This window comes from Mesoplodon densirostris, chromosome 3 (assembly GCF_025265405.1).
Source record: "Mesoplodon densirostris isolate mMesDen1 chromosome 3, mMesDen1 primary haplotype, whole genome shotgun sequence".
Classification (NCBI taxonomy): Eukaryota; Metazoa; Chordata; class Mammalia; order Artiodactyla; family Ziphiidae; genus Mesoplodon; species Mesoplodon densirostris.
This window is the reverse complement of record NC_082663.1, coordinates 100,702,229-100,729,659: the sequence shown is the minus strand read 5'-3', so window position 1 is coordinate 100,729,659 and position 27,431 is coordinate 100,702,229. Positions and strand designations below refer to the sequence as shown.

Here is a 27,431-nt window from a genome sequence, read left to right as displayed (position 1 = left end):
AATGTCCTGACTCAAGGACTAGCATTTTTCACTCATTCGTAAGATACAATCAAATTCAGTACCTTGGAAAGAGATGGGAAAAAATGAAGAAATCAATTATATAGTTACTCATCTTTAAGTACAGAAATAGCCGTGACAAAATTACACGTATTGAGGGAAAATTGAAGCGCAGAGTTTAAAATGTCAATAATCCACAGGGAAACTGGAGACCATTTAAAATATTCATATTAAATCTCTATATAAGACATTAAAAGATCTCCAATCAAAATGTTCATTTTATAATAGATATGGTATGATACAATTTATAATAGATGTGGTATGAACCTTTCCCTTTCATGGGAAAGGTTCAGCTGAGAAACAGGAATTGTTCTTGAAAACGGGGCCTGTGCTATTGCAGAGACTGTGCTGTACCTAGGTCCACCGAATGCTCTGATGTCATTATTGAGGTCACAGAATTCCGCTGTGCGCCTGGCAACCTTGCAAACATAACAGCCCTGGTGAGCACTAGGCAGCACTGCTGGTTCACTAAGTGGTACAAGGTTTTCAGCCATTTAGGAGACTTGACTATTTTGATTTGTATTGAATCCTTTCAACGGATTGCCCAAGAGCCAACAAGGGCCAACCTGTAGCGAAGAGGAGGAGTTGGACATCTCTTGAGGCATCTTCTAAGGGAGACTTCTAGTTGGTACGATGAAACGGCGACAAAAGAGGAAACATCTGGAAAATGAAGAGTCCCAGGAAACTGCCGAGAAGGGAGGAGGTATGTGGGGGGCAACTTGTCTGGGGCACATGGGTTTTTGCCAAACTGAACCTTCTCTAGGAAGAGGGGGACTGAGAACGTGTCACCTGTGAAGCAGGGAGCGAGAGACCTTGTCTCACTGATGCTGCCGTATCCATCCAGAGCGTCCCTGTGGTGTGAGATGGCACAGAACGGCCAGATGCCCCCTGGGAGATGGGAGGCCAGCTCCGCTGGTCTGAGGACTCTCTCCTGGGGCTGCCGGGCCTGGAGCTTTGTCGGACTCACAGCAGGCTGCATCCTGCTTGCACAGACCTAGAGGTGCAGCTTTTCTCAGTCCCCGATTTCTCTCTTATTCTCTTGGATCTTTCGCTGGGGTCATGAGGTGGGGGATGTGAAGGATGCAAGGATGCTGAGAGAGACCCATGACTTGCTTGGCCTCTTTTACCAAAGTGGAAAGAGAAGCCCCATGAGTTGAAGACCCTGTTGAAAAATATCTTGACAAGTGGAATGCAGTTTGAAAGACGATTGTTTGCCTAGGGATGGTGTCATATTGAAAGCAAGGAGGTTTTATTCCTTCAACAGGAACAATTTCCCAAAGGTGACCAAGGGAAGGGAAGGGCTTTCCAGAGACTGAGACCGCGTGGGCAAGGGTGAGAAATGTCCTCAGGGTCCTGCGGGGAGCTCTGAGAGCCACGGGCCACGTGGTGCCTGTGTGCATTAAATGTAGGCGAGTAGCTTGCCCTGGGAGGGGGTGGTCACCCCAGAGATCCAGCTAGAGGTCTCTGCCCCAGATTAGAGCCCAGTAGCTCCTACCAGGCCCAGGGCCCTGGAGACTGTAGGATGGGCCCTGGGAATGGAGCTCTAGACAGCAGGCAGATTTTCAGGCAGTGGCTGGGACAGGCTGGGGAAGGCAATGACTGCCCCTGACCATTCAGAATATTTTTCTCTATGTTCCTGTGGGGGGGGGAGGGGGTAGTGCAGAGAAGAGCAGGATGAATGGGGGTAGAGTGCTTATCAGATATAAACTCTGCGTGGTACAGTTCTTGTCACCCTGCCTGGACCTGGCTGACACTCGGTGTACGTAAGAGTGTATACAGAACTCTTGTTAGGGGTGTTTTATGAGACAGTAACTCATACACCCATGGACACTCTAATACAGCAAAAATATCACACACCCCACATATAACTTCCTTATTAAACCACACACAGCACATGGAGGTATATACACGCATCCCTCCTGTACTACGTTCTCATACAACCCACCTGGATCACAATCCTCTCCTCCAACACCAAACGCTGGAGATGAGATATGTATATAGACACACACACTATATATATAGGACACACACACACACACACTATATATATATATGTATCTCAACTCTCGCACAAACACAGCTAACTTCAGCCATCTCTAAATACCTCTATAAGAACCAGTCACGTGTCATACACACCACACTTGTAACACATTCTTGAGTAATGCCAGACCCGCTTTGTACAAACCACAGTAAACCACAGTCTCACTAACTCATGTCAGGGTTGCCGGATAAAATATGGGCTATCCAGTTCAATTTGAATTCCAGATAAACAACAAGTAATTTTTCAGTATCAGTATGTACCAAATTTGTATGGGCCATACTTACACTAAAAATAAGTAAGACCAAATACTGCATGGGAATGCTTACACTACAAAATTATTCTGGGTTTATCTGAAACTGAAATTTAACTGGGTGCCCTGTATTTTTCTTCGCTTAGTCTGGCAACCCTTATATACTTACCACCAGCTCAGGTATTATATATTTATTGTATTTTTGTTTAGTGTGTGTCTTCCTCTACTAGAATGTGCAGCGTTACCAGAGACTACAACAATGCAAGAGGGCCGGATACACAGGAGTAGCTGCTTACTGAATCTTGGTGAATCAATGAATGAACACACACCATAAATACAAGCCATACCATGTAATGAGGAAAAGTTACATGTCCCAGAATTCCTGACTTGTGAACAGAAACCATGCACACAAAGGCCACAGACACAGATAAGACACATCTCCACCGTGCTCCCCATGCCAACCCCACACTTACCACAGACTTAACTGATACACATCACTCACTCTTCCCACATACTCACAGTCACCACCGAGGCCTACATTACCAACAAGACAGTGACAGAGTAAGTACTGATTTGAATTAAACACTGGAGTATCCACTGGGAACCACACTCTCAACTGTGTGTATTCACTGCACCTGACACGTGCCAGACACTCGGTAAGTATTTGTGGACAGAGGACTGATGAACCCACCCTGAGCCTTTCATTCCTCCCTCAGGAATCTCGAAGTCACAAGAGGATCTCCCTCAACTTGGATCCACTGTGGTGGCCAAAGGCTGCAGCCCAGGGGCAGGGGAGGTCTCCTCTGCCTCTACATACTTCTCCTGTGCTTCTTCTCCGCACAAGCTCATCTACGCTGGTAAGGGCGCGGGGCTCCTCAGGTGAGGGGGTGTTTGGCTGTGAGGCAGGAGGCACACAGATCCCAGGGAGGCTGAGAGGAAACCCAGGGTCATCAGAGGTGATGAGGGCTCTGTGGAGGAGCCTGGGCAGGATGGCTGAGCTGTCACGAGGGCGTGGATCCCAGCTGAGTCTGGGGGTGTGTGTGAATCCTGGTACTACCATGGTGGGGAAGTCAAGGAGCAGGGGCTGGAAAGGTCTGGGCTTGAGGTGGAGGGAAGAGGGACCAGATTCAGCATCTTCAGAGGAAAATGTAGGCTTTGTCTTTGCCTTTGCTTCCAGAGAAGCACAGAGTTCTGCATCATACACCTCCAGCCTGAGAGCAGGACCCTCCAGCTCAGGTCCACACAGCTCACACATACATCCGCCCTCCAGGCTCAGCCCTTCTCAGTGCACACAGAAACCCCAAGCACCACAGCCCCATTCCACAAGGAATGCACCACCGATATTCCCAAACTCACACTCCTCGTCGTACACGCATCCAGCCGCATCCCTCACATACCACAGCCCTCACCACCATACTCCACACCCCTGTATACAGACACCGCTCCAGTATCCCCCCACACGCACAAGAAAAGCCCACAGATGACACCAGATACACCGCTCCGTCCTACGGCCAACAGACACCAAGCTCACGACATAGCTACGTCATGCAAATGTCCCTCTCTCGTCTACCACACCTGCTCCCTCAGCTTCTGGCACGGCCCATGCATGTTATAATGGTTTTAATTTCCTTTTTCAGGAATCCGGAAATCATATCGAGACACTGCCCAGCCTACAGCACCCCTAGCCCAGGATCAGGAAGAAGGAGAGACCGCTCCCCCATCACACTGTGTCTCCTCCTCACCCTCTTCACCCTGTAAGAACAATCTGCACCCAGACAAAGAGGAAAGGGGCATGAAAATATACTACATGCAGGTACAAGTGAACAAGGGTGTAGCTGTCTCCTGGAAGACAAAGAAACCCTTGGAGTTGCCTGAAAAGCAGCTGACGATAGAAGAAGTGACCCTTCCTGAGGATGTGTGCACAGTAGCCACTGACCCCTCTTCTGATGTGTCCACCGAAAGCCTCCTGTCTGACAGTGAGCCCACTGGGGAGGAGAAAGAGTATGAGGAAAGGGCAGAGCCAGGCAGCCCATCAGGGTCACCTACAATCCAGGAGACACCCAGGGCCAAGACACCGGACTGGATGGTGACCATGGAGACCGGCTTCAGGTGCATGGCCTGCTGCCGGGTCTTCCCCACCTTGGAGATCCTCCAGCAGCACGTGAAGTTCGGCGTCCTGGAGGGCTTCAGCTGCCGTGTCTTTCATCTCACCATGGCCCAGTGGATGGGCAATGTGGAATCTGAGAGCACCCCTGAGGAGGAGGGCAGTGTGGAACCCAAGACCACCTCTGAGGACGAGGAGGACGAGGAGGACGAGGAGGACGAGGAGGACGAGGAGGATGGGGAGGACGAGGAAGAGAAGCTAGAAGGCCCCAGCCCGAAGAGACCCCGCAGGCAGGGTCTTTTCTCTCTTTTGAGTTCCACACAGCAACTGAGATTCATGGGACAGAAGATCCTGGAGACGGTGTGGCCTTGGAAGAGGTAAGGCTTGAGGCTGGCACTCTTCTGAGCCTATGTCACGAGGGCCCAGAGGAGTCTAAGGGAAGGGGCCGCACACATGTGCTGGTTTACCTAATGGCTCTGCAGTTGCATCAACTTGGGACACACCCAGCACTTCCAAAGGAACTGAGCTCTGCTGACTTCAACAAGAAGGTGGAGCCTTTTCCTAGGAGTTTTTTCAGGGTCTGCACGATGGACCTCAACTCTTAGAGGACGTACCACCAGCAGCTCCTTGTCGGCAGAGAGAGCCAGGAGTGGTCTGAAGAGAGGACAGGGGCCCTTGCAGGACCAGAACTTTGAATTAAGAGGTCTGAGAGCCTTTGGCCTGAGCTGAGATCTCACCTGGACCACTGTACCTAGCCTTCTGTGACAAAGGGGAATATGAAAGAGAGTCAGGTGGAAATGAGGTCCCCCGAGATATGGAAGTGTTCCAGAACCTTCGTTGCGTGGTAGTTGATCTGGAGCCAAGCTCACTGTGGTGTGTCTGGATCTGAGCATTAAGGCAACGCTGGAGGGTAACCCTGACCAGCAGAGCTTGGAGTGCTGCTTGTCTCTTCCTGTTCTACCTCAGTTGTTTTATCCCTTCCAGGGAGAAGAAAGGACCCTCGGGAGAGTAGCAGACAGAATGCCGTGGTATGAAGGAGGATGAAGGGACCGGCACTCAGTCTAACATCATATGACAATAGGAACGTCCTATGCAATAAAGGGCATTTTCCAAACCTTTCCTGGAGGTTTGAGTTAACTACATTTTTCTATCTATGCATCTATCTATCAGTCATCTACATCTGCATCTTTCAAGGTTTGTGAACAAGCTTTCACATAAGCACTAGAGACGTCCGCCAGCATTTTCCAGAAGGAGGCCTGGAAATTGCTGGGGACTTCTCACAAATAGGGAATGGCCACAACCCCTGCCACACAGACTATGCGCGTGGCCCTCCTGACTTACTCCCACTCTCTCTCTGAATTTCCCAACGTCTGAGATGAGGGTGCTGGCTGGAGGCAATGATCGCGTGCAGGCTGAATCTTCTCCAGATTCTGATTCTCTTCCTGGGCCTATCGTCCTCAAGCACAGTCTCCATGTCCCTGGTCACACTGATCTCTCTCCTTCAGTCCTTCCCTCCCTCCCTCTCCTGCCTCCCAGTGCAGAGAATTCTTTTTTACATTTGAGACGAGATTTATTTTTTGTGCACAGAATTCTCACCTGTTCTACTGTGGCCTCTGTTTTGAACATTCCAAAGCTGAGAATTTTCTTTTTTTCTCCCTCATTTCGGCTGAGTCTTTACCTTCCTAATGCAGTGAACTCAGAGTGCCTAGCTGACTGGAGGGGGAAAAAAATCCAGGGAGAAAAGAGAAATAATACAAGAATATATCAGTTAATTTTTCATAGTGTTATCCAACTACATATTTTTTAAATTTTGGAATAATATTAGGAATATTCTCAGTATAAAAAACAATTCAGTTTTTGGGCTTCCCTGGTGGTGCAGTCGTTAAGAATATGCCTGCGAATGCAGGGGACATGGGTTCGAGCCCTGTTCTGGGAAGATCCCACGTGCCACGGAGTAACTAAGCCCGCGCACCACAACTACTGAGCCTGCGCTCTAGAGCCCGTGTGTCACAACTACTGAGCCCACGTGCCACAACTACGGAAGCCTGCGTGCCTAGAGCCCGTGCTCCGCAACAAGAGAAGCCACTGCAATGAGAAGCCCATGCACCACAGCCAAGAGTAGCCCCCGCTCACTGCAACTAGAGAACGCCCGCTAGCAGCAACAAAGACCCAATGCAGCCCAAAATAAATTAATTAATTTTTAAAAATTGAATTATTTTCAAGGGGACAATGTATAAAAGTACAATAAAAGTCCCCCTTCATAACCCCCCAACCCCACTCTCAAGATGGAATAGATATGGTGTGATACAATTTATAGTCGTACTACTACTACTCCTCCCACCGCAGCCGAAATCCTCTGAGCCCGGTGCAGCAGCTTCCTTTCACAATGCTAGGACCGGCCACAAAACAGATGATAATCCCTTTGGACATTTCAAGGAGCAGCACCAAGGGAACAGTACCTGGGAAATGCCACTGACAGCTCAGAATATCCATGGCATTTCTAGAGCCTCGGCACTGCTCTTGCTCTGGGAATGAAGGTCCAAAAAGCACGTCAGAGAATGTTCGTAATTGTAAACAAGCTCCACCTTTGAAACACAATCTACATAGAACCAAATATACAAGCCTGCACAATGGATGAAGCCAACGTCTCCTCCATGATTGCCCTTCTGACAACTTTATTGTCTCCTCAACCATAAAAGGTGAACTTGAAACTCACGACCTTGCCTTGTCACCAGAAACATCCAAGCTTGGATCAGTCTTTCTAAGACCAGATATTTGCTCTGTGAACTATTAGAGACTTGTCACATACACAGAAGTAGAACAGGATTATTTCTATCTACCTGGCGACCTGGAGTCTTTCACATTGCTCCTGTTAAAACTCTCAGAACACCAAAACTTCACCTACAAAGGGTTCAAGCTATGACACTCCCAATTCTCACAAACCTCCTCATCTCTTGTGAGTCACATGCAGCCAATTCCAGGAATTGGAAACATGGTTGTGAGGATGAAACTGACTTTGGGGCTCCCCTTGGATATGGTCTTCCAGACTTACCAAAAGGCCATTAAGAGGACGGTTTACCCCACCTCAGGGAAACCTAAGGCAGTATTTGCAGTCAAGGGCTGGCCATGGCTTCTGAGCTACATCCAAAAAGAATTTCATACTGTACCTGGATCTGCTGAAGCCATTTCTGACTGTCCGAGAGCCAGCATGTACCGCTCCTGAACTGCCTCCATTGTGGATCATCAGTAGGGCTGTCAGATTTACTAAACAAAAATACAGGATACCCAGTTAAACTTGAACTTCACATGAATAATAAGTCATCACTTTTAGTATAAGTAGATCCTATGTACTATTTGGGGCATACTTATCTTCAAAATGTACTCGTTGTTTTTCTGACATTCATATTTAACTGAACAGCCTATATTTTATCTGTCAACCCTACTCAGCAGAAATGATGGAGGCTTATAGAGATCCAAGAGATGCCTCAGAGCATCCTCAGCTTTTATTTCTATGTCCTGGACAGTGAGCCCGAACCTCCCACTCCCATTAATTGGCTATAATGGAGTATATTCTCCATTTTAGAGCTTTTGCTACTTGTCATTGTTATTATCTTCCTCTCACAGCAGTGAGAGGCCCGCATATTGCAAAACAAACTAACAAAAAGGAATAAGCTTGAATAATTCCTCCAAATCTCGGTGGTTTACAACAACAAAGGTTCATTTCCTGCTCCTTGTACATGCCCATCATGGGCTGCCTAGGAGTTCTGCTCTTCATTTTCCTTATTCTTGCCCCCAGCTTGACAAAGCCACCTCTCTCAGTCATCTTTGTAGAGAGAAAGAATTCTGGAGCCTCACACTGGCAGTGTGAGTTCTGGCCCAAAAGTAACACACATCACTTCCACCCAAAATTGTTGACCACAATCTTATTTTTAGGGAAACCACTGCCCAAAACTGCCTGCCCTGACCAGGCCCGATAGTAACCACTTGCACGAGTCATCTTAAAACAGGAGGTCCTGGTAAGGAACGCGGAACTAACCAACTACCACCAACCGGAAGAATACGGGAAAGGTCAAAAGGAGAGAGGAGACTCCTGTCCATATGTCCTACCAACCTCCCAGAATCCTTCTCGCTGGAACCTATCTTAGCTGAGCAATGTGTGCACCACCAGAAAGGGTCCTGAGTCAGAATGACTGGCCGGAGACAACCCAGAAACGAACCCCATCACCATAACACCTGAGCCTGCGAGCCACGTGGCAGGGCAGTTCTCCTGGCTTCCCTTCCCCTGCTGCTCTGCACCCGGACACCCCTTCCCAACAAAGTCTGATGCTTTGTCAGCACGTGTGTCTCCTCAGACAATTCTTTTCTGAGTGGTAGACAAGAGCCCACCCTTGGGCCCTGGACGAGGTCCCTCTTCCTGCAACATTATCATGTGTCTCTCCATTTTCTAAACTCCTTAGGCAAAAGTAATTGTGAACACTACTGCTGAATAGTACAGAAACCATACAGGAAAATTCGAATCCCTCCCTGTTAAATAGGAGACTTGACAAAACCACCAAGCTATGCATTCACAAAACTGGGTCTAGAACTCACATCTCTTAGGTCATGATTCAGAACCTTTTCCCACTATGCTATATGTTAGGATTTTTACACCAAGACAATGTAGTTGGGTTAATAATGCCTTTCCTTCATTTTTTGTTTTTGTTTTTTTTTTTCATAAATTGATTCAGGAGGGAGGCTTTGGAAGCCCCTAAAACACTTGCCTTAAACTGAAAAGCAACTGGAAAATAATCCCACTGCCTTTTGAAATGTTTGACCTAGTAAAGATTAGATGTCTGGGAGGCTTTTATGTTCTGAATAGAAGGAATAAAAAGGAATCAATCTTCCTAAGACTTTAGGAAACAGGTGGAAAAACTCTTGACTCCCACTTTGCTATTTTGATTAGCTCGTTGACACTTCAGTTCTTTGACTAATAGCAGTGGCAACAGCTGGAGTTTAGCCAAGATAAAAGTATATATAATAGGGTGGCGGGCCCTGCAGAACCACATACCACTGTAAATGCTTTAGCTCAATCCTATTTGCTCATAGGTCTGTGCAAAGTAACAAATGGTTCTGAAACATTTATTCCAAATAGCTTTCTTATTACTTTAAAGATAACTTGGCTGCCAAATACTTGCTCCCTGGTGAAAAAGAATGCATATATGGGAGGAGGATTTATGTACCAAGATATGCTGCTTATTTCCCTCTTGCTGATACAATGCACATCTAATGAATTAGAGATAATCTTTCTCTCTTCCCCAAATTGTAGATAAATGAGTATGTTGTTTCTCCCTCCCTTCAATTCATCCTGGTCATAGTTATTTTCTTTAAGAATATTATTCCCCTGCTTAAATCTTAAATGGCTTCCCAATGCGAGAAGAAGAAAACCGAAAATAGTCAACCGAACGTTCAAAGCCCCGTAGGGTTGAAGGCCCTGCCGAGTTTTCCAGACTAAGCGTAACACTCACCTTCCCGCCTCCACTCAACTAGGCCAGACTTCCCTCCCTCCATCAGAGGACAGGCACTTGCTCAACTCATCTCTTTCAAGAGTATAATTTTTCAAAGTACAAATTGTTTTTAAGTTCAATTAAAATCCCACTTTCTACAGGAAGCCCTTCCAGATATCCCAGTGAGAATGGACCACACATTTTCCCAGCATGTTAGTTGTACCTCTGTGATAACTCTTTTCACATCCTTCAATCGGGCAGACTCTTAATCAATGTGTCTGATTTCCCCTACAACATAGAGTAGGAGCCCTTGGAAAGTAGAGGCCATGATTCCTTATCTCTGGATTTTCCACATCTCCTTGCACTGAGTATGATCCCTAGCAGGACCCTGTGGGCTCCTGGGCACAAAGCCTGTATCGGTGTCCCCCATTTCTTGATTACAGGAAATAGGCTTCATTCAGCCTCCATGACCTTCCCTGAGTTCCAAGGAGCAGGTTCAAACAGTTGCTAATTAGAGAAGGGAGGAGATGCGAGACAAGGGAGGAATAGTCAAAAGAAACACTAGTGCAGCCTTGGGGCAGGGTCTTGGTTCCCCCTTAAGGGATACACATAACAATATCTTTGAGCTGTTTTGCAGATACTGAAACCCCCACTAGGTGGGAGAAGTTAATGGTGTGCTACCTACAAACACGCAGACCCCAGAACCAGTTGGAACCGTAAGGTTGATGATGCTGACACCCACTTACCTCACCACCAACCAATCAGAGAAATGTCCATGAGCTGATCATGCTCTCCTCTTTGAACGATTACTATAAAACTCCTCACTACCCTCTCCAGGTCAGGGACACAGAGTTTTGAGGGCAATCACCTGCTCTAGCCCCCTTTGCCTGGCAAAGCAATAAAGCTATTCTTTTCTACTTCACCCACAACTCTGTCTTGAGATTTAATTCAGTGTCAGGGTACGGAGGCCGGATTCGGCTTCAAGTATGAGCTCCCCTACTTGCTCCTCTATCCCGCAAAAAAAAAACAAAAGCTTAAATAAATCACCAAAGTACTGGATCTTCTTCCTCCCTAGGCAAAACAATGTCCTGACCAGTGGCCTCTCTTCCTTTTCCCCATACCAGCACAGGAATGCCATCTCTGCATTTATGCTTGCCTGTCACCATGTTCATGTAACTGAACAAAAGTGACAGCCCTCGGGCTTCCCTGGTGGCGCAGTGGTTGGGAGTCCGCCTGCCGATGCAGGGGACACGGGTTCGTGCCCCGGTCCGGGAGCATCCCACATGCCGCGGAGCCGCTGGGCCCGTGAGCCATGGCCGCTGGGCCTGCACGTCCGGAGCCTGTGCTCTGCAACGGGAGAGGCCACAACAGTGAGAGGCCCGCGTACCGCAAAAAAAAAAAAAAAAAAAAAAAGTGACAGCCCTGGGCCTCCCTGGAGGCGCAGTGGTTAAGAGTCTGCCTGCCGATGCTGGGGATACGGGTTCGTGCCCCGGTCTGGGAGGATCCCATATGCCGCGGAGCGGCTGGGCCCGTGAGCCATGGCCGCTGGGCCTGCGCATCCGGAGCCTGTGCTCCGCAACGGGAGAGGCCACAACAGTGAGAGGCCCGCATACCGCAAAAAGGAAAAAAAAAAAAAAAAAAAAGTGACAGCCCTGTTCATCCCATGTCCTGTGTAATCCACCCAACTCCCTTCGTCTCCATCTAAAACTATTTTTTACACTGCCTAAAATTTAACCATAGAGAATCAGGACTTTGAATGTTTACCCTTCCAAGATTTTTATTAAAATACAAGTAACCTCATGAGAAGTGGTGCCTTAACTTAAACCATCATCAGCCACTGTTTTAGCAAGGACTAGGGGAAAACAGGCTGAGAATTGGGCCATTTTTTAATGGCATTGGAAATCTAGAGACAGGAAGAAGAAGAAATGGTATCTGATCAGGAGGCAGATGTTGGGGAGGTGGTGAAAAAGTACCAAAAATAAATATTCAACTTCCTCATAAATTTGCAACAGACAAAATCCTCCTGAGCTGGTGCCCCTGTGTGAAGCAATGTATTAAGGACATAAGACATAGAGATCCACTGCAAATTAATCATGTTAATAAACTGAGCTGAGACTCACAGAGTTCAAATAACTAGGGTTGAGAAGAATATTCGAAGTTTATTTTTAAAGGAGCCCAGAGATTGAGGTAAAACCCACAACTGTAAAGAACACCTTTGCATCAAGGACTTAGCTTCTATGTATGAATCGTAAGTAAGGGAAGCAGCCTTAGAAAGCAGAATCAGATGATTACTGGTGCCTAGGAAAACCTCTGGCCTAAAGAAGTCATCTGAAGTTAGCCCCATCTTCCTCTAAACCCATTCGGTAGGGTTTTGAAAATCTCCTCCATGAACATAATACACTTGACATGAATTCATGGAAGTAAATGAGGTTAACAGGATCTGACCAACACCTTAGTGTCTCTCCCAAAGGATGGGCAGTGTATCCATAATGAGGAAAGGGATATGAAATGCTCACAAATCCCATGATGAAAATGCCTCTTGGTCTATAAATCATGTTTCCCTGCTGTTCATAGCTCTGAAAAGGATTAGAGAGAAACCTACTCCTGGGTGTGACAACTGGGGTCACTGAAGATTAGATGTTGCCATGAGCCCACAGAGTCTGCCCTGCAGAAAGCAGTAAAATGATCAAACCCCCACTCCTTCTGCTGGAATATTTACTGTTGACACAAGAGTTCAGCTGTAGACTATGAGCAAAAACCTTCTGTCAATCACTTTCAGCCCTTAATTGGATAAAAAGAGCTAGAGATCTTTCAAAACAGTTGAAGATTGCTACCTGACAGGGAGCTGGGAGTGGTGCAACTGGCATATGGGTAATTTTTAAGGCTACTTTTAAGTGTGAAGCCCTTTGACTGGTTCTCTGTCTCATGGGTGTCCCAAAATTTCCATCTCACTGAAATTTGGAAAAGAATTCAGGTTCTGTCTTTCCCCAGAGAGGGGAGGCAGCCACAAGCTTTACAAACCTAGAGTTTGTACATACAGCGAAGTTAGATTCGCTTACTATTGGAGCCTGACAATACTTGATACCTGATAAAAATCACTGTCAAATAACATTTATAAGAACCCAATTGCATGAGATGGGGTACGATGTTGAGGATCACAAGCAGTTACAGCAAAGGCCTCCAGGTGCCCAGAGTTTAGGGCAAGCAAATGAGTATATAGGAAAGGCAAAATTTAAAAATGGCAGACCAAATTTGAATGGACCAAGTAACTGCTTTGCCATTGTACATTCTTCCTATTCCCCGTCACCCATCCATCTATCCATCCCCCCAAAACATACCCCAACCCTAGTGACAAAGGTGGAGGCAAAGCCTGGAAGGACAGTCCACAGGTACTGAGATGCTCAGGGTTGGGAAGGACTTTGATGCTTGTGAAATCCAATCCATGGTACCTTTGAATTTCCTCTGCCATGGCTCCACCAAGTAATTACTTGGCACATATCCTAGGACCTTCAGGGACTGGGAATCCACCACTTTCTAAAACAACAACAACAAAAAACTCAACATATTTAGGCAGATAGAACAAAAAATTCTTCCGTGTAAGGACAAATCCACTTCCCCAGAGCCTGTGGCTTCTGGTTGCATCTTTTAGGGCCACAGAGAAAAAAAAATCAACATTCCTCTTCCACAAGACAATCCTTCTAATATTTGAAGACTGTTATCTCAGCCCTTCAAGTCTTTTCTGCAGCTGCACAGCCCTATTTCCCTAAACGTCCAGATTTCATTTCCACATTGTGATCCAAACTTTCTCCTGAATGTGTGTCCTAGTTGCTTTATATTTATCTTAGTCTACAGTCCCCAGAACTTAACACAGTATTCCAACTAAGGTCTGACCAAGGCAAAGCAGAGTGGGGTTCTTACCTCCCCCACCAGAGATACTTCTCTTAAGACTGGCTTTTTGGTAGCCACATCAAACTGCTAACTCCTAATCGCGGGCGCGATGCCCCGAGGGACAGTCTGAGGTCCGGCTCGGCGGGGAGGTTCAGTGGCGGGACCGGCCGGGAAAATGCCAGTGGCGGTGATGGCGGAAAGTTCCTTTAGTTTCAGAAAGTTGCTGGATCAGTGCGAGAACCAGGAGCTCGAGGCTCCAGGAGGAATTGCTACACCCCCAGTGTATGGTCAGCTTCTAGCTTTATATCTACTTTATAATGACATGAATAATGCAAGATATCTTTGGAAAAGAATACCACCTGCTATAAAATCTGCAAATTCTGAACTTGGGGGAATTTGGTCGGTAGGACAAAGAATCTGGCAGAGAGATTTCCCCGGGATCTATACCACCATCAGCGCTCACCCGTGGTCTGAGACGGTCCAGCCAATCATGGAGGCACTTAGAGATTTTTTGACCGAAGAGGAAGTATAAGAAATGCATGTGTTTATTCAGCAATATTGGAGCCCCTCTTACATGTTAGGCGCCTCCAGCTGCACCTGGAAACGCAGAGACCTTTAGATGCCACCCGGAGGCGAGCCTTCGCCCTGGTCTCTCAGGCATATACCTCCATCATCGCCGACGATTTCGCAGCCTTTGTTGGACTTCCCGTGGAAGAGGCTGTGAAAGGTATCCTAGAACAAGGATGGCAGGCCGACTCCACCACAAGGATGGTCATGCCCAAAAAGCCAGTTGCAGGGGCCCTGGATGTTTCCTTTAACAGGTTTATTCCCTTTTCAGAGCCTGCCCCTGTTCCACCTATCCCCAATGAACAGCAGTTAGCCAGACTCACCGATTATGTGGCTTTCCTCGAAAACTGACTTATCATTCTGAGTTCAAGATCCACCTTCAGCATCCTGAATACTGACAGAAAAATGTAAAATTTTTATTTTCAACTTTATTGGGTGGATTAAGCACCTCAGCATTCCTTACTGAGTATGTGATAAAATACGTATATAATATAAAGTATATTATATATATTTTGTCCTTGAACATGCTGAATGGTTGTTGAAACAATTCTCATTTTGTAACATTGGACAGTTTGAATGGAGCCCGTCAGCGTTAGGCAGTCCGTTTATACTTCCTAGTGACTCATAAAAGACAGCTCTCCTGCCTCATGTAGAACCGTGGTTGTCAGCTGTTTCTTCTGCCCCAGCACACCGCACACTCCCATCTCTACCACAGGTTGATAGTTACAGTGATGCATCTGGGGTTTGAGGAGGACTGTCCCCAGGGGCAGTATCTGAAGTGCTGGGGACTCTAATTCACCCCCTTTGGAGAATATGCTCTTTTCCTCTCCCCTCCTGAGAATCACACATATAAAATGCTGAGATAGAGCTGAGGAACAGAGACCATCTCCCTAGTAAACCAGCTTGTTAACTTTAGGTTTTTTTCTGAGAGTGTGAGTGCATCCATTGCTGGCAGTGGAGGGCTTGCCGTGAACCTGCGACGTATTAAAGACATTCATGAGAAGTACTAAGTTGTCATATTTCCTTTCAGAAGAAGGGAAACGTGAGTGTGGGAGGCACTGTTTGGGGAAGAAGCGATTAAGTGATACACTGTGTACCACTGTCCTGCAGCCCCTTGGTTGCTCCTATTTGGCCATTGGGTCAAGTTCTGCCCTTTGGAGAAATACCGAACAAGTCTTTCATTGTTTGTGTGACAGCCCTCTGAATATTTGAAGTTGTTTCTTGTATCTCCAGGTTAAAACCACCCCCTAGTTCATTTATTCTGCATTTGTTCAATAAATATTTCATTGAATTTAAAAAAAAAAAAAAAACAAAACTGCTAACTCCTACTGAGCTGATACAGCCACTTTAAAGTAGCCAAGTCATACTTCAAAACCATTATTTCTCACCAAGTAATGGAGCTATCTGGGTTATCCAGACCTCTTCTATCCCTCACCCAAAGACCATCCATAAGCCTCACCCCACCAACATAAAAGCACAAGAAATGGGTAAAGTTTTCTGTTTTGTACATTCCTTGGAAAAAGCTGAAAATTATTTGATTCGCCCAAGACTCCTCAAAATACCCCAGGTCAGGGGCTTCCCCGGTGGCGCAGTGGTTGAGAGTACGCCTGCCGATGCAGGGGACACGGGTTCGTGCCCCGGTCCGGGAAGATCCCACATGCCGCGGAGCAGCTGGGCCCGTGAGCCATGGCCGCTGAGCCTGCGCGTCCGGAGCCTGTGCTCCGCAACGGGAGAGGCCACAACAGTGAGAGGCCCGCGTACCGCAAAAAAAAAAAAAAAAAAAAGAAAAAAAAAAAAAAAAACCCAGGTCAAAAATTGTCATCTCAAAACGTTATGCAACTCGGTGAGCTAATTTCGTGAATCTTTAAATCCCATGAAGGATACCTAATGCGTTAGACCATTAAGTGGATCCTGCCTAATTAACAGTCAATCCTAGGGGAAAGAGTGCAGGTCTGTCATTAGAGTCACCTGAGTCTGAATCTCAGCCATATGCATAAAGTGCTGTTGGCCCAGGACAACTTCTTCTGAGTCTTGCTTTCCTCCCCTAGAAATGGGGCTAATACATCCATCTTGCCATGGCCTTGTATAAAGTACTTGACACAATGCCTGGCCTGTGGCGGATGGGCAGTAAATGCTATGTTTCCCCTCCCAGCACAGGTTATTACAGCTTACACCCCATTTCCCTTAGTAGATTCCTAGCTCTTAGACAAAGGGCCCGGGACTTGCTTGTCTTCACATCCCCCAGACCCTCAACACCAGCGTTAAGTAGACACACATTCCTCTTGAATATAAATGTGAGCATTTGGCTTTAAATTCAGTTGTGTATCATATAGAAATAATTACATTTCTGCTCTGGCCTCTCAGTTTCAAAGGGGTATTTTTTAATTCCCAGGGAATAGCTAAGATTACCTATTATTAGAAAGAAAAAAGATAGACTCTACTCAAGTCTCGGGCAATCGTGTTCAAATGGTGCTCTAAGTCTCGGAGAACAGGTTGACATTGACATTTCTAATATTCTTAATGTTGACCCAATTTTAAGCTCTATTCCTCTCCTCAGGTAACCGCGTTTCAAGACACAGCCAGAAACAGGAGGGGCAAGACGAGGCTCTGACGGGGAAAGCCAACCTCTGATATATCCAATTTCTGACCTATGGCTCAGTCAGCTCAAGGAAACTTTTGTGGGTCCCCAGTGTCTTCCCAGGGCAACAGACACTCCCACACGGCCTCAACCAGGCTGAGGTAATTGTTACTGTTATGGCTTTAACGATGTGAGTGGGAGAACATGAGAATTCTGAAAGAGATTTATTTACTGCAAAGCATCCCAAATATCTCATTAATCTGCTTTTCATTTGGCAAACTCTTCCTTCGTTAAAAGTGCCACGCTCTGCTCTGCGGTTTATGACAAAGCAAAAATGTCTCTGGGAGGCAAAGCAGCAAAATGGAAAGAATGGGGGCTCTGGAACAAATCAGACGTGAGTTTGATTTCCAAGTGTGCTACTTACTTGTTCTGTGACTGTGGGCAGTTTTCCTTAGCCTGTTAGAACCCCATCTTCCTCATCTGTCAAGAGAAGATGATTGTCCTGTCCTGGTTTATGAATATTGAGATCAGCCCTAGGCCCTAGGGCACTATGTTTGTTTCTCCTTTAAGGTTCAGTGGTCACCTGCAAAAGGAAGATCATTATATTAGCAACTTCATACACTTCGTGATGAGGATTTAAATGGGTGAATGTATGTAAACTAATTAGAACAGAGTCTGGCACAGAGGAAGTTCTATACAAGTGTGTGTTATCATCATTAAGGATTAAATGACACACATAAAGGACGCTTTGAATGGTGACTTGCACCTGTTACATATGAGGTGCTCAATACATGTACGGGAAAACATCTCCCCTCCCAACTAGAGACTTCTCCTCGGGGTCTGAAGAAACTCCTTGGGTGGGAGGAGCTTTTCAAAATTATATACTCAGGGCTTCCCTGGTGGCGCAGTGGTTGAGAGTCCGCCTGCCGATGCAGGGGACACGGGTTCGTGCCCCGGTCCGGGAGGATCCCGCATGCCGCGCAGCAGCTGGGCCCGTGAGCCGTGGCTGCTGAGTCTGCGCGTCCGGAGCCTGTGCTCCATAACGGGAGAGGCCACAACAGTGAGAGGCCCGCGTACCGAAAAAAAAAAAAAAAAATTATATACTCAGAACTTTAGAGAAGGAGGAATCACGTAGATAAAAACTGTTTACAAAGAAACAGACTGACGGAGGTAGAGGGGGAGAGCAGGGATGAGAGGTAGGAGAAGGGAGCTTCCCTGGTAAGGTGGCACAGTTGTCAGAAAAGAAAATTCCAGGTCTCCTGATACCCAGATGACTACATTCTTTTCCCCGGGTCATGCTGCCTTTTAAGTGTTGTCTTGATTGAGAAACACCTTCCTACAAACAGAGTTCAAATTGTCAGGTGATCTCTGATCTTCTTTGAGGTTCTAATAAAATGAGAATAAGGAAAAGACATGGACTCAGGATGGTTTAGGAAGATACTGGGAACGTAAAGGGAGAGAACGGCTCCCCCCAAAACTCCCAATTCAGAGCAGGGACTATTTACCTCACTCTGGACAGTAAAATAGGGGCAGTGCACCCGGGTACTTGCCACCCCCAAATCCAAATCCAGGAAGCTCTGCCTCCCTTGGTTAATTTTAAACGCTGCTTTCATATCGCAGTTTAGATTTGTTTTGTTTTGTATGTACAGTATCAGTGAGCTCCAGATTCCTTATTCCTTAGCTCTAGGAATGAGAGCCCTTTCCAGCTGATTTGGTGTCACTCACCACTGAGGGAGGTAGAATATTCCTCTTCTGATTGGAAATACTCACTTTATTTCAGTGAGTCTCCTTCATTTCTTTCCCTTCAATCAGGGAGATAGATCTCACCTAGGGCGTTCTGCCTTTCAAAGCAGCTTTCACTTCAATAACTAAGATTTTTAAAATTTTTTCAAGTAACCAAAGAAACAGAAGCCAAGAGTACAAGAAAGAGAGCACAGAAAAATAGAAGGGAAAAAAAATCAGCCCCAGGGTGAACACAAATATTGATATATGGGGTCCCCTAAGCTTGAGTCTAGGCTCTATTTTGTGCTTAAATCCTGGGCTCCTCTGGCAGCTAATAGGTATTAATGTCTGCCAAAAAACACTAATAAGTATTTTCATGAGGAACCAAGAGGAGGATAAGGTGATGGTCTTAATATAGTTTTAATGTTCCCCAGCTCTGTCCATGGCCTACCTACCCTCATGGACTCAGTGCTAAAAAGAGAAGGCTGTCCATCTAAAAATAAAGAGAAGGCATACTAACAATCCTGCCCTGCTATGAGATCCATGCATATCCCAAAAGGGAGAGGACTGCATGTCCTGCTTCTGCCTGGCTCACATCAAGAACTCCAAGAAGGGCTTCCCTGGTGGCGCAGTGGTTGAGAGTCCGCCTGCCGGTGCAGGGGACACGGGTTCGTGCCCTGGTGTGGGAAGATCCCACATGCCGCGGAGTGGCTGGGCCTGTGAGCCAGGGCCCTGAACCTGCGCGTCCGGAGCCTGTGCTCCGCAACGGGAGAGGCCACAACAGTGAGAGGCCCGTGTACCGCAAAAAAAAAAAAAAAGAACTCCAAGAAAGAAATCAGAGGCAGAGGCAAGAACGGTACCAGGGAAGGCTGCCAACTGAGAGCAAAATCTGTGTCCCCTATGAGGGCAACCAGCCTACCACCACGGGGGCTGAAGTGGAGGAGGAAGGAAACGTATCCCGGAACCCACAGGAGGTGGACAGAACGGGAGCACATGTAGGAGACAACCCCTGGGACTCTGCTGGGGCTGGGTGGGGAGGACATGGAGATTTGTAATAGCCAAAGAGATAAAAAGCTAAAACTACGGGTTATTACCATTGCTGTGACCCCTTTTAAAACTCCAGGCTAGCGTGGCCTGAGAAAATGGGTTGACATTGGTAATATCACCTCCTTCTGTTATTTCTCTACAGTTTAATCTGCACACAGTGTTGTAACGAGGATCCCTAGTGGGCTGTATTCATCCAGACTAAATCTCTTCTGGTGCAGGTGTTCCCAGTAAAAGAAATACGATTCTTGATTCTTAGAATTTAATTATGTGCTGCTCTTTGTATATTAAAGTAATTCAAACTACTGTACCACTGGGGTATATAATTTGTATTACTTTTCTTGTAAGTGGAATGGGCTGGTAAAGAATCATGCATTTTCTCACGAAGGTTCCCTTGCAACTAATCACACACGTTTGAGAAATAGCAGGTCAGGACTAGAGTCACCGTGTGTGTCCATGAGACAATTTCTCTGCAAAGAAGCAATAATAATATAAAGAACAGTTAAATCAATTAAACAAGGAGACCATTAGACTGAGGCAGATCTAATACATTAGCAGCCTACGGTAAGCAAACCAAAACCTAAGCCTGTAATGCCTCAAGGTTAAGAAAGTGAAACGTAAGGACAACCAATCGCAGACAGCCAATTCAGCTTTTCCAAATAATGCAAATGCTTCAGCCAGTCAGATAATTCCCTCGCTTTGCTCTCCCTGCATCTTCTCTACAGAAGTCTTTCTCCCAGCTCCTGTATGGGGAGCATCCTAACCGTTTCCCATTCGGTGCTGCTCGATTCAAATCAATTTTTGCTGAAATAAACTCTTAAAATTTGAATATGCCTCAGTTTATCTTTTAACAGAACTAAGCAACACCAGTCCAGAAGATACACTGAAAAGCATTTTTATTAGCTAGAGCCTAGCCTTAACCTGTCTGGGTCTCAGTTTCCTCATGAGTTAAAAAAAAATTTGCAGTTAAAAAGATTGCATATGCCTCCCCTTGGAGTTCTTGTGAGGGCCAAAAGAGAGTATTTGAAACATTTTCTAACCTGTAAATTACTATAAAAATAAGGGGCCACCTAGTCCACTGGAGTAATGGAACTTTGTTTCCAGGTAAGTTAAAATACCAGCTTCAGCAAAGAAAAAGACCAAATCCCCTTCAATCACAGTATCTGGGCAGTTCTGGCTCATATTAGAAATCTCTGTATGATGTTACATTCTAACATCCGATATTAAGCTTTCTTTCAGAGAATAAAGAAAATATGTGCTAATATTAAGTTATTCTTGCCATTGTTGTCTTAAATGAATGTGGGTGTCTTCTTAAGGCACTTTATACAAATCAATATGCCACCAACCTAGTGAAATGTGGCCACACACACCAAAAGTACGACTAGAGAGAAACATCCATCCCATGAAAAAAACTAGTGACTTTTAGTGAACAGAATAAGGAAGAACTTAAATTGGAGTCTGTGGGTGGTGACAGCAGAAGAAGTGGGTCATCCTTTTAAACCTCATTTCCTCCGAAGTTTTATGTTAATAGAGGCCCAACCACCAAAAAGTGAGTTTCCATATTGCCTAGGGAAAATATTTGAATATTTTTCAAATAACTTTCCTTAATACCCTATGCAACTGAGAAATCCCACAGGCCTGTAAATCTTAACAAAGCCATTGTTTCCAGGTCTAAACCCTGCCTTTGGGTTTGGCTTTCTCCCCTTCTTTATGGACGAATAACATTTTCAATCAAGTTGTTTTTCTTCTTACTCTGGGAACCAAGCTCATTTTGCATAAACATAATCCTCTCTGGCATAAAGCCAGAGATTTTCAGGCTCTCTGGCTTTACCTTCCCTTTCTCATCACTACTAGAACATGAAAGTCACACTCCAGGAATCTCAGGGGGTGCAGGAGAGATGCTGTGCAGTGGGATGCAAGTTGCTTCTGAAATCTTAAGAGCAGGGTCACCTCAGAGAAGATGCTTCACACCCAAGTCAGGTTCTCAATTGTAAACCATGTATAATAGTGACACTGGTAAGAATCAGATAAGACTTCACTCAATGACTGCTCTTCTATGAATGCTCTCCTGTCCACTTTCCCCCTCCCTTAATGAGAATGGGCCACTCGCCACCTTTGCCTCCACAACTAAGGTATATACAAGCTTCTATGACACAACGTTTCCGTCATTTACTTGCTTTTTGGGGGGCCGTGCGCCTTGTGGGGATCAGTTCCCCGACCAGGGATGGAACCTGGGCCCCCTGAAGTGGAAGCACAGAGTCCTAACCACTGGACCAGCAGGGAATTCTCTCATTTACTTGTCTATATTTCTGTCTACCCTCACCAGACTGAAGACTTTTACAGGGCAGTACCTTTGTCTTATTTATTTCAGAAATCCCCAAACCACGCTTGCCAATGTTTGTTATGTAATAGGCTCTAAAGAAATGTCTGTTGAAGGATTAATTTGTTAATTGACTGACTAGTTGATTGATTGAATGAATGCCACAGATGAAAGCACCTTAGAAACCTCCTATCGCTAGACAAATGTAAGTCATTATTATGTGGAATTCCATAAATTAGCTTTGAACGTGAGGTAATTAGGCAATTGTTCAAAGTCAAGAGGTAATGGACCTTTTAAATGTTCTTATTTCATATCATCCTTTGTTTTTGTTTATTTATTTAATCCAGACAGCTGCCAAGAATTTACACATCTTAAGGTAATAACACACTAAAAAAAAAACAAAAAACACCCCCTGCCACAGAAATACTGAGAAATATTCTGCTGGCTAAATTAGAACTGACTCTTAGAGACACAATGATGAAATTACAGACTTTAAGTTCTTCCTCGAGTACAAACTGGTGTCCTGGGGAGACCATTAATGCTAATGCCAACACAGAACAATGAGGGGACTGTCCTCAGATGCCCATTTTGTTTTTACCAGTTGCTCTCGGTATGAGAGTACTTACAGGAAGTAGCTGGGTGTTTGGGTTTTTTTTTTTCACTATTCACTTCATAAATATTGGACACTAGCTGTGTGTTGGCTAAATATAAGAGATGCAAACAAGGATTTCAAGGTGGCACGCAGGTTGCATGAAAGGTTCTTGACAAGATTACATATACCATAACCAAGGCAGAATGAAATGCCATAAGACAAACAGAAATACAAAACTCCCCAGTGCAGTAACAGGCCCCTGGAGAAGATCAGAAAAGACTCCATGGAGGAGGTGATAACTGTGATGAAAGTTAGGCTTTGGACAATACGTCAATCCACATAGACAAGGAGAACAGCATGGTGGGACTGGGGAAGAGTGGGGATTCCAAGGAGGAATGATGCTATACAGAAATTACAGAAGGGAGTGCCAGCTCCCATGGCTGTTTTTAGTCTTCATTTCCAGAAGTTTCCATTCCATCTGCTCCTGGTATGCTAATTTGACTCTGGTAATAACCAATTTGACATTAGTGTATTTAATGTAAAATAACACTGATATCATTACTATAAATCTCTCTCTTTTCACAGCAGCAATAAATAGTATCTTGAAGCAATAGATCAAATACTACATTTATATAATATCCCTAGAGAAATTATTCAAAATTGAAGCACATTTTGAGCATATTGTAATTATATTTTCTTTAATTTTCCTTGGAATTCAAAACAAATACTTCTCAGCATTTTCTGAAAATGATCTGTGCTTAACATGGAAAAACCTTTTAATTACTATAGCATAACATCTTGCCAACTTCTACATCATTTAATCCTTGCCAGATTCTGATTCTAGCATTAGAATTAGCTTCTCTGGAATATTTTTACGAGCTGGGAATGGACATGTTTAACTGTATAACATTTCTTAACTTCATCAAATTCTAGAACAGCCCCTTCAATCTGTGATAGAAATAAAGAATCAGTTTAATGGTATATCTCTCAAACTAATGTTCTGAAGGATATTAACAGGTGTTTCATTAAAAAATGAGAAATGTTAATGGAACAAAGTAAATATTTCCACACTTATGTGTGGAATCTAAAACATTCAACAAACTAGTGAATAAAACAAAAAGCAGGCAGACTAGCAGATATAGAGAATGGACTGGTGGTTGCCAGTGAGGAGAGGGAGGGGGGAGGGGCATTATAGGGGGAGGGGATTAAATATGGGGTTCTTATCAGATTATATGAAATCATGTGTATGAAACTTTTGAAAATTGTAAAGCATTGTAGAATTTAAAGAATCTTTCATTCAATAAAACTAACAGTTAAAATTTTTTTAATTTTAAAAAATATTCACTTAGATTTGAATAGGGAAGATTACCTGAATATATATTTGGACTGCTCATAGAGTAGGTGATTCAATACCTGACAAAATAAAGGGTACACCTTTTCCAACTAGACGCCTCAGGAGTCTATAACTTTACTCCAACAATATCGCCTTTATTCAAAATATTTCTGAACACCTCTTTTAAATTTTCTTTTAGTTTATGACATAGACTCAGTGGTGACAACTTTTCATCATTTATGGGTAGATTTGATTTGGAGAACAGACAAAGACATTCAGTGCCAGATCTGGAAAATAAGGTAAATGGCCTTTGGATCACCTGGAATCTTCCTATGAAGTAATGACACCAACTTTCTTGTGTAACTTATGAAGTGGTTACAAAACCAGTAAGATAGGAAGAATTCCAAAGTGTTTTAAATAATGGTAGCATCATTAGAAAAGATATCTTTCTCCAAAAAGAATGTGACAAATTAAACTTTTTGTATGAACATTTAGATATGGTTGTTCAAAATAGTTCTCAATCCTTTTTTTCTCATTTTGTTCAAAAGTAACTTGTCAACTTAAGGCAAATTCCTAAAGATACCTACCTACCTACCAAATGGGTTATTTCCCTTTCAAGGATTGTTTGAAAGGAGAAGTGAGACTTACTCTGTCAGTTCTGGCTCCCTCCCCTTTACAGGGTAGAAAAAAACCTGAGAGGAGAAAAAGACAAGACAAGATTGGGGGTGGGGATATGGGAGGTAGTCAGCAGATATTATTAATGGCCTGGAAGTCAATCAAATTCACAAGGCAAAAGGATTGTTTCAGAATCTCCCAATACCTCTCAAAGCAACTAGGCAAACCTCTGATGGTTTCCAGTCCTAATAGGTACATTACATGGATTTTAAATAACCTCAAAGCGATGGTCCTTTTGGCACTGAGCAATACAGCAATGGGCATTTAAGACACCTGGCTTCCAACATCCATCCTGCCCCTGCTGGTGGGGCCTTAGCACCTGAGGTAGAGAACTCTGTTTTGTTCATTAATGAATCCCAAGCATTTACAATATATACTCGTAGGTGCTCAATAAACACTTCAAGTAAGAAGGCTTACTCTCACTAGGCCTCAATTTCCTTATGTGTTAAAGAAGGATATTAGCTTAGACCAAGAGATTCCTATCATAATCATGAACTTACTAATGGAGACTCATCATTTTTTCTTTCCTCTGCTTTCCAGTGGCACAAACCTTTCCCCAAACTATACCAAAGAGCCAATGGTCAGCTGTCTCTTCCTCATGCCTGACTACCATCTATATTATCAACAGACATTTTGCTTTCATCAACTCAAGATTTTCCAGAAATGAGGAGGTGTAGCTAAGATGATGGAGTAGGAAGAGGTGAGCTCACCCTGAGCTCACCTCCTCCCATGGGCACACCAATACTACAACTATTTACAGAGCCACGATTGATGAGAATGATCTGAAGACTAGCAGAAAAGATTTCCCAACTAAAAATATAAAGAAGCACAGTGAAGACTTCCCTGGTGGCGCAGTAGTTAAGAATCCGCCTGCCAATGTAGGGGACACGGGTTCGATCCCTGCTCTGGGCAGATCCCACATGCGGCAGAGCAACTAAGCCCATGAGCCACAGCTACTGAGACTGCGCTCTAGAGCCTGTGAGCCACCAACTACTGAAGCCCACGTGCCACAACTACTGATGCCTGCGTGCCTAGAGCCTGTGCTCTGCAACAAGAGAAGCCACCACAGTGAGAAGCCCGTGCACCACAACAAAGAGTAGCCTCCGCTCACCGCAGCTAGAGAAAGCCCGCACGCAGCAATGAAGACCCAACACAGCCAAAAATAAATAAGTTAAAAAAAAAAAAGAATCACAATGAGATGGGTAGGAGGAGTGGATATGTAGTAAACTCAGGAGCCACACCCCTGGGGTAGGTGACCCACAACTGGAAGGATAACCACAACTACAGAGGTTCTCTCCAAGGAGCAAGAGCTCCAAACCCCACATTGGGCTCCCCAGCCAGGGGGTCCTGCACTGGGAAGATGAGGCCCCAGAACAACTGGCTTTGCAGGCCAGCAGAACTTGTATATGGGAGAGCCAGAGGGCTCTGGGAAATAGCTTAAAGGGCACATGCAAAATTTCACATACTCCAAATCCCTGTGCAGAAGCAGTAATTTGAAAGGAATTTGGGTCAGACCCACTTGCTGATCTTGGAGAGCCTCCCAAAGAGGCAAGAGGCTAATGGGACTCCCCCTGGGGACATAAACACTGGTGCCAGCCATTTTGGGGAGCTCGTTCTACCATGAGGACACTGGAACTGGTAAGCACCACTTTGGAGTCCATCTGCTAGCTTATTAGTGCCAGGGGCTTACCGGCCCACCCAGTGCCAGCCCCGAGCCTCCCCAGCCCCACAGCCAGCCTAGTAGGGACCCAGCCCTGACCATCAGAGAGCCAACACTGGCCCCAGGACCCACAAGGCCACACAGCCAGCCATGCTGAGACTTATCCCCACCCACCAGCAGGTCAGCATCCACTTCACAAGGTAAGCCTGGCAGCCAACCTGGCTGGGAGGTGTGGCAGTCAAACCCTGTCTACTAGCACACCCACAATAGTCAGCCCCACCATAAAGAAGGGCCCACACAGCCCACATAAGAGTACTCCTAAAGCATATATCTCTGAAGACCAGAGGGGAACGTGCTGCTAGGCCCCATAGTATGTCTCTAATATGGCCACTTCTCCAAGATTGGGAAGCATAACCAATCTACTGAATACATAGAAATAAACAGAGAATTAGGCAAAATGAGGAGACAGAGAAATATATGCCAAATGAATAAACAAGGCAAACATCAGAAAAAGAACTAAATGAAGTGGAGATAAGCAGTCTACCCAATAAAAAGTTCGAGGTAATGATCATAAAGATGCTTAATGAACTCAGGTGAAGAATAGAGAAACATAGTGATAAATTTAACAAAAAGTTAGAAAATATGAAGAAAAACCAAAGAGAGCTAAAGAATACAATAACTGAAATAAAAATACACTAGAAGGAATCAACAGTAGATCAGATGATACAGAGGAACAGCTCAGTGAATTGGAGGACAGAGTAGTGGAAATCACTGAAGGTGAACAGAAAAAAAAATTTTTTTTAAATGAGGATAGTTTAAGACACCTCTGGGACAACATCAAGAGTACGAACATTCACATTATAAGCGTCCTAGAAGTAGGAGAGAGAAAGGAACAGAGACTTTATCTGAAGAAATAATAGCTGAAAACTTTCCTAACCTGAGTGAAGGAAACAGACATCCAGTTCCAAGAAGCACAGGGAGTCCCAAACAGGATTAACCCAAAGAGGTCCACACCAAGATACACTGTAATTTAAATGGCAAAAATTAAAGATAAAGAGAGAGTCTTAAAAGCAGCAAGAGGAAAGCAGCTAGTTACACACAAGGGAACTCCCATATG

The 27,431-nt window shown here is 45.0% G+C and overlaps 2 protein-coding genes and 1 long non-coding RNA gene across 3 annotated transcripts in view; 2 read left to right on the top strand and 1 right to left on the bottom strand.

The window, feature by feature from the left end:
- The first annotated feature begins 675 nt into the window (after positions 1 to 675).
- On the top strand, positions 676 to 5,217 carry LOC132486816 (protein FAM170A-like). Its single transcript, XM_060094382.1, has 4 exons — positions 676 to 760; positions 3,065 to 3,205; positions 3,986 to 4,664; positions 5,208 to 5,217. Exons 1-4 carry the CDS (start codon positions 691 to 693, stop codon positions 5,215 to 5,217), a joined length of 900 nt encoding a protein of 299 aa, XP_059950365.1. The 5' UTR covers positions 676 to 690.
- Positions 5,218 to 13,935: 8,718 nt separating this feature from the next.
- LOC132485361 (COP9 signalosome complex subunit 8) lies at positions 13,936 to 14,981 on the top strand. Its single transcript, XM_060091876.1, has 2 exons — positions 13,936 to 14,327; positions 14,441 to 14,981. Exons 1-2 carry the CDS (start codon positions 13,999 to 14,001, stop codon positions 14,739 to 14,741), a joined length of 630 nt encoding a protein of 209 aa, XP_059947859.1. The 5' UTR covers positions 13,936 to 13,998; the 3' UTR covers positions 14,742 to 14,981.
- A 2,417-nt stretch (positions 14,982 to 17,398) lies between these two features.
- LOC132485360 (uncharacterized) overlaps positions 17,399 to 27,431 on the bottom strand; it is a 36,265-nt gene continuing 26,232 nt past the window's right edge. Inside the window, exon 3 of the long non-coding RNA XR_009531405.1 lies at positions 17,399 to 17,551. This is a non-coding gene — a long non-coding RNA (uncharacterized LOC132485360). The remainder of the gene's footprint in view (positions 17,552 to 27,431) is intronic.